This window comes from Perca fluviatilis, chromosome 22 (assembly GCF_010015445.1).
Source record: "Perca fluviatilis chromosome 22, GENO_Pfluv_1.0, whole genome shotgun sequence".
Taxonomy (NCBI): Eukaryota; Metazoa; Chordata; class Actinopteri; order Perciformes; family Percidae; genus Perca; species Perca fluviatilis.
Window position 1 is genome coordinate 21,951,944 of NC_053133.1, and position 10,978 is coordinate 21,962,921.

The 10,978-nt window shown below is 40.5% G+C and overlaps 1 protein-coding gene across 4 annotated transcripts in view; it reads right to left on the reverse strand.

The window, feature by feature from the left end:
* Positions 1-1,701: 1,701 nt before the first annotated feature.
* Positions 1,702-10,978, reverse strand: part of tnk2a (tyrosine kinase, non-receptor, 2a) — a 37,703-nt gene continuing 28,426 nt past the window's right edge. For all 4 annotated transcript variants that reach the window (XM_039789694.1, XM_039789696.1, XM_039789695.1 and 1 more), the window contains 5 exons: positions 10,828-10,978; positions 8,313-8,448; positions 7,083-7,178; positions 5,567-5,694; positions 1,702-4,271 (listed from right to left, as the gene is read on the reverse strand). The exon at positions 10,828-10,978 is cut by the window's right edge and continues 487 nt beyond it. In XM_039789694.1, coding sequence (XP_039645628.1) covers positions 4,265-4,271; positions 5,567-5,694; positions 7,083-7,178; positions 8,313-8,448; positions 10,828-10,978 — 518 coding nt within the window. In that variant the 3' untranslated portion in view covers positions 1,702-4,264. The remainder of the gene's footprint in view (positions 4,272-5,566; positions 5,695-7,082; positions 7,179-8,312; positions 8,449-10,827) is intronic.

Here is a 10,978-nt window from a genome sequence, read left to right on the forward strand (position 1 = left end):
GTGAGATTTGCAGAGGAAAGAGATGTCATTGGGATTTTGAGGTTCTACGTATGTCCTATTTACCCTGCAAACTGTCGTTTTTCAACTATGACAAGGTAAAATCGGTTTTGCATTCTATCACCCCTTTAAAGCTATAGTGCGTAGTTTCTGTCTCCCCCATGGAGAACTCTAAGTAATGACAACAAATCTGTCGGTGCATACACATGATACAAGCCTACCGTGATCGCGCTTCACCGCCACCCCCCCTCCCGACAGTTGCTAGTAGCCAAGGAGGACACGGAGGATTAACAAAATATGATGAACTCTTCATCTTCTTCTGAACACAGCTATGCTGAGAGTTGTGCGGAGCTGATAGTCTTAATTAGCTTTGTAGCAACTCATTGGCGATGGCTTGAATGTAACTTTAATATAAAAAAGCTACGCAATAAAGCTTTAAATGGTTAAATAATTATAAAAATCTAAATTAAAGGTGCAATATGTAATATTGTGTGTAATACTGGCAGCTAGCGGTTAAAATAGTTACTGCACTACCAATTCAAAATACTGGAGAGTCGTTTCCCCCGCCCCCTCCTGCCCAGACTCGAAGTTCACGGGGGTTGCCAGGCTGAGACCGCAGCATTCACAACAACGTTGCGAACACTTTTCTCACATAGCCAGACATTACTCCCACAGCCGCGAGGATAGCTAACGGTAGATGCAGGCTATATTGACAGTCATAAAAGCCCGTGCTCAGCGCGGACTCTGTAACCAACTGACAGACACACTTTTTCGGCTTAAAATTACAGTATGAACCGCTAAAAACAACAACCTCACTGTCCTCTCCACACGCCAGTCAGGCACACTTCCTCGGCTTCGAATTACAATACGAAACGCTAAAAATACCACTACCTTACCGACGGAACACACTTCATTGGCTTAGAATTATGGCAAAAATCGCTAAACACACTGCAAACTCACAGTCCTCTCTTTCCGATTTACGCGCTGGGTTTACGTTTTTACAGGTATATCTGGCAACCCGGCCTGGCTGTCAAACTGGGCCGTTGATAACAACACACAGATCAAAACATAAACATAAATTCCGTCGCGGAATGTAAATTTCAAAAAGAAAAAATACTGAAATTAGCATTGTTGTCAGAAAAGATAGTATTTCAGTTTAACATGTTTCCTTAATATCTGATGAGGCATTGGTGTCATTTTTGGATTTATTACAGTACAAATATTACATATTGGACCTTTAATAAAAACATAAAATGCATTAATAATAAAAATATTAAATAGAAAAAAAATATATACAAAATTGTATATATAGCAGAACTGTATTCACTGGTGGCACCTGCTTCACTGTATTAAACCTTTAACACTGTATGTAAATAAAAGACGTGATTTATTTACACCAAGCGAAAACTCCTATGCTTCTTATTTATTTTATTTATTTCCAGTTGATTTGACCACAGTATTTGTTCATTAACTTATCTATTTATTTACTCCATTATAAGTAAGCTTTGGTCTTCGATATGTCCATGGCAGGAGTTGTTTAATTTGAGTTCAAAGTTTATGTGTGCCATTTCCTTGTGATTTAACACAACTGGTGGTGTCTTGTGTGTTATCTGTATGCTCATGTATGGAATGAGCATGAGAGTAGACTTTAATGTTAGCGGCTGCTTTAAGACATTCATGAAATAAACAGACAGCACAAACGGGTTTGAAAAGAGAATAACTCACATTTCACTTTAATACAAAACTTGGAGGCCATATATGCACTTTTCAAGTTTCAAGCTGCTTAAATGTTACAGATTAATGCATTCTGCATCACATACAGCAGAGCGACTACAAGAGCTTACAGCAGAGCATACGAGGGAACGATGTCTGACACACACACACACACACACACACACACACACACACACACACACACTAGCGTTAGCAATTTATCTAATTGTACTGTCTTAATTGTATCTTGAAGAAGAGAGCAACTTGTCTCTTACATGCAAAGTAGCTGCAATAATGAGAAATCCAATCCTTCCGTCTTTGTTAAGCTGCTTATAACTAGCAAGTGATCACATTTATGATCAATATCTGCACAGACACACACATACTGTGAAGTTGGCTGTCATCACAACGTGCAGCACTATGCACACATGCACACACTCACACATAGCAGTTGCCTACTTACTCAGGTCAGCACTTCAGCATGTGTTTGTGATTATCATGCAGCAGTCATTTTTATAGGAAGAAATACTTAGTTAATTAAATATCTAACATGTGGACGTTCAACTCCGTAGGCTACCCTGTGTTCATTAGGAGATGGTAGATATCTTCACATTTCTGTTTTGGCATCTTATTTGCCTACAATAACATCTAAAAATCACGCCTTTATAAAGCCTAAAAAGCTTTGTTTACAACACAAATGATACATTAATAACACCTGATATGCTATCAGTCCATATTCACTTCACTAAATAGATTAATCTTATTCTGACCAGCAGTTATTGTGTCCTCAAAAATATCCACTCGTGTGTTGAAACACTCAGTAAAGTGCTATAAACAATACAGCATCTTATCGGTACATTTTCATAAAAACATACAACTATATAGCTAGCTGACATTTCCCTGATTTTATATCGCTTCATTAACAGCAGAAAGGCATGTGCATTTACTTAAATGTAAATAGGGCTGTCCCGAATATTACTTTTTGGGCTTTGGAGCTTCGGTGGTAAGTATTTGAATACAAGGGGGTAGACGGGTAGATGGAAGATTGGAAATGGGGGACCATCAATCAGTCTACAGACTTTCGCCGGCAGGTGAGCGAGGATTTAGTTTAGTAGCTGTAGTGGCAATCTGACCACAAAAAATGCCACTGGAGGGAATTCGAAACCATTTCCATGCTTGCTGGTGCAAATAATGAGGTCCGCCATCGTCTTAAGGTTAATCCTTTATTTTATGAATACATTTAAAAACACCTACAAAAAGGCTGACTGTGAAAGATTGGAGACGAGCAGACGAGATCTAAAAACATCACTCGCACACGGCTGAGGTTGAGAAATTGTGTGGCTTCCCAGATCCTAATTCCTCCATCCCCCTCAACTTCCCTTTCTAACCTCTGATTAGCACACATACACACAGGTGCGCAGGTGACATAGCGAACAAACCATTCACACAAACCTACCACACACACACACACACACACACACACACACACGGCTATACACGCACGCAGCAAAATTGGCTACAACACTAACTTTAACTTAAGTTTAGTTAACTGCTATCTGTCTGTCAGTCAGCCTAGCCAGACGCTGTGCACTCTGCTGCTGTTGACAGACAGCAGAGACATTTGGATAATCACATCAAATAAATTATACATACACACATATACACATATGATTTAAAAGGCCTGGCAGTCATACTTTATCAAGGCTAAGCTGTTACTTACAGTTTTCAGGTACTTGCCAAACTTGCTGTAGATTCGTGATATGCCAGTTTTCTCTGGTATATCTGTCACTCTACTTTTTGGTTGTCATCATCGCAAATTTTGGTCCAATATTTAGTTTTGGCGCGGGTGGTTAGATGATAGCTCAGGCCAGGCGCCAGTATGAAGTGAGGCAGGCCGCGACGTGATGTTTTCACGTCTGTCTGTCTATCAATTTCAGTACCTGGGACAGCGCCGCACCTCAACCTACACACCATAACAAACAGCACTCTGCTGAGAAAAACAAATTATAATTCATGTTGATGCACAAATGAATTACGTAGGATTATGTTTCCTTATTTCATGGGCTATTCTGGATTGTTGGGGTAATGCATATATCAAAAATAAATAAAAAAAAGAACAAACCGAAGCATTCGAAAACTGATTTGGATGTTTATTACCACGGCGACGACTCAAGCTTCGAAGCTTCAAAGCATTCGGGTCAGCCCTAAATGTAAGCTTATGCGTGAACAAACAGCTGAACATGCACACATTCACAGCAGACACACACGCAGTAAAGGTTTGCAGTAGCTACCAGCTGAAACATAACTTGTCATTATTCAGGTAGTAATAAAAACATAAATAGCAACTGTTCAAGTAAATGTGACTCATTCAACAAGCTGCTCTGTTAGATAATAATGAGCATGTGTGTAATAGCAGGAATTCACAGTACATTCAGTGAGGCACATACTGTATATCGCTTTATGTTCCTGCGTTCATTAAAAAGCATCACTGTTCACTGGAGTGCTCGGAGCGGTGAGTCATCCCAGCTTCCTCACCAAGTTTGTCCTCATGCTGTCACTTCCTGTGAGACATTCAGAGAGAGAGACGGCATCATACTGTATGTGCAGGGTTAGATTTTGTGAAAAAGTGAAAATTCAGTTTTTTCCCCCCACCCAAAATATAGAATAATGTAACTTTTTTTTTTTTTTGGCAATAACGCTCTGGTTAACTGACGCTGAACACTGCCTGCACAGCATCAAACTGCAGACACAGTTAGCGACTACCTGGCGAACACAGTGCTGGTGGGGACCAAAAACAGAGCTAAAAGTGAATGTTAGACTTACATTCCTGCTAAAAGTCCTGCGTTGAAAATGTTACTTAAGTTAAAGTATGTGAGTATCATCAGGAAAATGTACCTAAAAGTATTAAATGTAAAAGTACTCAATGCAGACAAATCCTCACAATTTTAGAAACTAGAAACGATCCAAACAGTTCTGGCAATCAACTAAATGTTTAATGGTCTAATCATTTCAGCTGGACAAGTAGGCCGTTATATTGTTGGGTAGTTTAATTTTTTATAAAACATTGTATTTTATAAACTACTATGTGTTGTGTGTGCAGACATTGTAATTTGTAAAGTAACTAAAGCTGTCAGATGAATGTAGTGGAGTAAAAAGTACAATATTTCTCTTAGAAATGTAGCAGAGTAGAAGTAGAAAGTGGCATGAAAAGAAAAGACAGTAGTACTTGTACTTTGTTACATTCCATCACTGCATGTGTATTTACAAAGGGGACAGCTAAAAAAGTTATGGTATAGTATAGTATAAGTTATGGTATAGACTCTGGTCCATTAGCCTGGTCCTACCAGACTCTGGCCCACTAGCCTGGTCCTACCAGTCTCTGGTCTATTAGCCTGGTCCTACCAGACTCTGGCCCACTAGCCTGGTCCTACCAGACTCTGGTACACTAGCCTGGTCCTACCAGACTCTGGCCCACTAGCCTGGTCCTACCAGACTCTGGTCTATTAGCCTGCTCCTACCAGACTCTGGTACACTAGCCTGGTCCTACCAGACTCTGGTACACTAGCCTGGTCCTACCAGACTCTGGCCCACTAGCCTGGTCCTACCAGACTCTGGTCTATTAGCCTGGTCCTACCAGACTCTGGTACACTAGCCTGGTCCTACCAGACTCTGGCCCACTAGCCTGGTCCTACCAGACTCTGGTCTATTAGCCTGGTCCTACCAGACTCTTGTACACTAGCCTGGTCCTACCAGACTCTGGCCCACTAGCCTGGTCCTGCCAGACTCTGGTACACTAGCCAGATAAGTACTTTGTGTCTTTTTCTTTTCTAAGATTTACCAGTTTAGTTTTCCTTACTCGTTTCGATGTGGTCCGTATGTGTCCAGCATGAGCGTGCTGGCCTGTTCCAGGTTCATCTGGCAGCGCTGCAGAAGCTCCTCACACTCTGCTCTCGACCGCAGGCCCAGCCGAAACAGCTGCTCCACCTGCAACACAGACAGAGAGAAGAGGCCTTTTTAGTGTGGACTGCTATGTGTTTTTATCATTGTATGATTCTGTGTTATATGTAGTTTTTATTGTCCTGATATAATTCTACTTCAAAATGGTTTTTTTTTTCACGGAGATTCATAGAAACATTTGGTGCTTAATCAGTCTGCATGCAAAGCTGAACTCCCTCGACCTCCCCGGCCTCCATCTGTGTTAGCATCGAGTTGCGAGGGAATTTGGAATGTGTCTCTTGTGTATCTCCGCCTCTGTTACGGTTGTTTGTTTGTTTTTAGCTCAGTTTGTGTGTCAAGCTTCAAAGCTGTCAAAGATTTGGTCTAGAGCATCACATGAGCAGCCAAACCTTGACATTATTGTCCTGCCTCAGGCCGGTTACACACTGGCTGCGTGGCGTGATCGTGGCGTTTCTGTCGCGTGTCAGCTGCGTGGATTTTTCTGTCTTTACACACCAGAAACGTGTCTGACGCGGCGCTGCTGCTGCTGCTAGCCTTGTCTGTACACATGTATGTTGATTGATAAAATGAAAATGCCATGTTAAACATAAATCTATACTGATTTGATTACAGCAAAGACAACGTCGGCAGTATTGACGGCAAAATAGGCTACAGAATATTTTGTTCTGTATTGACAGGTGCAATATTAGAAAATAGTTTTTTTTATTACATTTATATCTGCATTTATATCAAAACCTAGAGACTTTCAAACATCAACATGTCATTTATTAATATGTATTTGTGTCAAAATGACATATAAACATCTTTTCCTTTTCTATTTTTCATGGAAACGCTTCCAACACGCTTGTGTGTCGCGTGAAAAATAGGCGTCGGTCCTATTTCTAGCACGCATGCGTTTTCGGCGCCTGAGACGTGCGCGTCACATAGGCAGTGTGTAAGGTCTAACCTGTTAACATGGGAGCTGAAATAAAAACGGACACGCCACGCAGCTGACACGCTCACGACACACAGCCAGTGTGTAACCAGCCTTAATTGCATAACTTTGTTTTTTGTCTCCCTTGCTCCACTCGCCCTATTTTTTGCATCAACTTTTTTTGGGTTATGCTTTGCCATTGGGGCATGTGTAGTGCGAGTTTGGATAAAGGATAATTGAGATCCCGTTAATAATAAGACTTTTTTTTTTTTTTTTTTAAATGAACACCATTTCAACAGGTGAAAGAGTGGTTTATTTCTGGGAGATACTATTTTAATAACCACTGAAGAAACTGAAGAAAACTAAAACCATTTTTATTTTTTAACTCTGCAGCAAAATGTTATTTCTTTTTTGGTTTTAGGGTACCTGGTAACAACATCTAATTAACTGATGGAGCTTTTGAGTCTAACAAAATATAAGAATAAAAACAGATTAAGTGTACCTTCAAATGATTTACGGCCTGAGGGATGCTCCAATTGTGAGTGTGCAGAGCTGCCTGACACTCCTCCAGCGTGACTCCGTGTACGGCTCCTTGGACCTGTGAATGATGCCATGAACTTAGAACGAACGGAGGATTAAAGGTAAGAAAAACACGACTGGACCCATGGACTGTTTCTATTTTAAACAATGCTAACTGCCATATAAGGATAAGAAATAGTCCCCTGAATGGTACACAATTACGTACAAAGCCTTACAAAAGTAGACAAACTCCAACCATAAGTATTTCAAAAAATATTTATAATGTAATATGTATAAAATATTCATTCAGTGACAAAATACTCACTTAACGAATACATTTTGCAATTCATCAAGTGCAACAGATTTTTCTTATTACCCAAAAGCACTTGACATACAGTTAATACACAATCCTCGATGTAGTATGCACACCAGGCGGCTAGGTGGTAGAGTGAAGCGCTGCCACACACCATCACCACGCCACACCACCACCACTTCTACCATGCGCGCCTGCGTAGAAGTTACCGCGAAACCAAAACATGAAAGCTGACAATTTTGTCTGGACAGACGAGGAGGTGGCACAACAGGGCGTGGGACTGGGAGTCCTGCCAGTCAAAATATATAGACATATGGACCGACTTTCTACAGCAGCATCCTGTACCTGGAGGGACATCATAGCCACAAGAGAAAGACGCTATCTGTAAAAGTCAGATATCATCAAAGCTGAAAGCCATCCGGACCAAGTATAGGCAGGCTGTGGATACCACAGGGGGTCGCCAGCCAGCACAACAATGGCGGCCTCAGACTTACCCTTTAGACGGGAACGCTCTGGAGGGTGGTTTCACTTTTTTTGCGTTATTAAGCCCCAAAAAACGCTGTTGCCGTCTAAACAAAAGGCACATCTGATAAAATATTTTTACGTTTTCACCCGTGAGCGTTCTCGTGTAAACGGGGCCTAACATTCAAACAATCATCCATCTGGAAAGTGGAAGAACAAGAGGTCACTTTGACTATGATGAGAATCTGCTGCTTTGTCAGCACAACGTCAATGATCAATACAGGGATTTTGGATTTCAGTCGAAAAATTGTAATGTTTTCGGTGACTCATTTGTCTGCGTTTAGCATTTAAGAAAAGAAGAAAACAATGTGCCAATATTTAAATGAGGAGGAAAAGAGAGGAAAACATGTACGTGCATTTTATTTTTTCTCTCCCTACCTGTGTGACGCTCTGCTCCTGTTGCATGCTGGGAGCTGCACTTCGCCCGTTGTTGTTGTTGTAGGAAGAGTTTGGTTTGGCTCCGCCAGGATGTTGAATCATGGGTTTGACTGCCGCCATATTGGCTGCTCCGTATCTGATAAACAACATGGTGTGACAGCATTCATAATGAAGTATGAATTAATTAACATGTGTTAATGTTTTTATCAGATTAAATTTGTTTATCTTTGAATGAAAACTGCACTGTGATTTGTACACTGAATCAAAGCTTCTACAACATTATGAGACACATATTTAACAATTTATAAACACATTTATTACCCATATATATTTAATTCATATATATCTAATAACCTGTTCATGAAGACGCCACAATATCTACAAAATGGACCTTAAGGTGAGATTGTTCTGTCAACCGTTGTTTTGAACTTTGAATCTCAGTTTAAAGGTCCCATGGCATGAAAATTTCACTTTATGAGGTTTTTTAACATTAATATGAGTTCCCCCAGCTTGCCTATGGTCCCCCAGTGGCTAGAAATGGTGATAGGTGTAAACCGAGCCCTGGGTATCCTGCTCTGCCTTTGAGAAAATGAAAGCTCAGATGGGCTGTTCTGGAATCTTCTCCTTATGAGGTCATAAGGAGCAAGGTTACCTCCCCTTTCTCTGATTTGCCCACCTAGAGAATTTGGCCCACCCATGAGAGAGAGACATCATGGCTTTCAAACGAGCAAAGTGGCAGTTGGTCAAGGCCACACCCCCACCCTCCACCTTAGCCCCCCCCTTCTCCTCTTCAATAGCATTTAAAGCTACAGACACAGAAATGGCACATCCTAAGGAAAGCTCATGATGGGACTGGCTCTAGTGGCTGTAATTCTGCACCAAGGCTGAATTTCGGGAAAGAGACTTCAGATACAGTATTAGGGGACCACTAAGGCCTGTATAAAAGAGACTTCAGATACAGTATTAGGGGACCACTAAGGCCTGTATAAAAGAGACTTCAGATACAGTATTAGGGGACCACTAAGGTCTATATAAAAGAGACTTCAGATACAGTATTAGGGGACCACTAAGGTCTATATAAAAGAGACTTCAGATACAGTATTAGGGGATCACTAAGGTCTATATAAAAGAGACTTCAGATACAGTATTAGGGGACCACTAAGGTCTATATAAAAGAGACTTCAGATACAGTATTAGGGGACCACTAAGGTCTATATAAAAGATACTTCAGATACAGTATTAGGGGACCACTAAGGTCTATATAAAAGAGACTTCAGATACAGTATTAGGGGATCACTAAGGTCTATATAAAAGAGACTTCAGATACAGTATTAGGGGACCACTAAGGTCTATATAAAAGCATCCAAAAAGCAGCATGTCATAGGACCTTTAAAAGAGTTAATTGGAGTAAACAATAATTAGGAATCGATAAATTAAAGAGAATCTGAATTAAGTGACCTATAATATCAATATTACATTATCATTTTACATGTCAAACCATTTCACACAAAGACTGCACTTTGAGTCCAGTGTTTTACATTCTGGCTACAGTAATACTTTTGATCAGTATCTGCGGTTTCTTTTTCTCAAATTGTTCCATTTTAAAGTTTTAGTTTTGTTTCTCCATTAATGTATTATTCCACTTATTTATTAATCTCTTATGGTGTAAAAAACTGACCATTGTATTGTGAGGGTCACAGGAGGAATAGGAACTGATGGAATCCAAATAAACTCAATGAATTGCAATATAGAGAGAAGACAAATATCTACACCGAAAATATCTTCAAGAGGTGACGTCACTGGAACTGCATTAAACCTGTGTAAAGACAAATGTTCTTTTTTGGCTCAGTGAACAGCACTTCACAAGGAGACAAATTCAGCTGTCAGTCTAACAGCACTTTCTCACTTATTGAGCGACGGCTGCTCTCTCTGGGTGTTATGTGAGCTTTCGTTTTGAAGCTGTGGTAATACCTCAAGATCCATTGTTTTTTGTATTTTTGGAACAATTAGAGTGAGCTGGAAAAGCTGTTTTATGGTATCACACGCAGGAAACCGCTAACAAAACAATGGGGAGGAAGGGTAATGTGGCAAATATTTCAAGACTCACTTTAAACACTGTCTTTACCAGATAGAAGTTAGGCTCAGAAACAAGGAAAACTAAAGTTAGACTTTAAAGGAAAACGACCAGTATTTTTCAAATTAGATCTTACTCACCAAACAACTTATAAAGGAGCAAGCAGCACAAGCCTTTTAAAACTTTCCAATTAAACTTGAATTTTACATGAATTCCTCATCCTCAATGTAATGCAATACATACATTCATGTATTTTTTTTTTTTTTATGTTCTGTTAAACAGTTGAACTAAACTAAACATAAAGAGACAAATACTTGACAATGAAAGTGAACTCATAATGTAGCCCCCTGGATAAGCTACTGTAGCTAATAGGAAACTAGTTCCAGGGCAACTTTCTGGATAACCAAACTAGTTGGACCGTGTTTGATATCGGCAACACACCTTTCCAGAAAAGCTGGTCGCTCCGGCAGCGGGGCGGGAGCAGAGCTCTGAGGGCTGTCAATCAGTGAGGATAGGCCACGCCCCTCACGAGAGGCGAGGGGATCCAGCAAGGAGCTGGAGGAGTAGGAGGAAGCGCGAGCTGCGAGCCGGG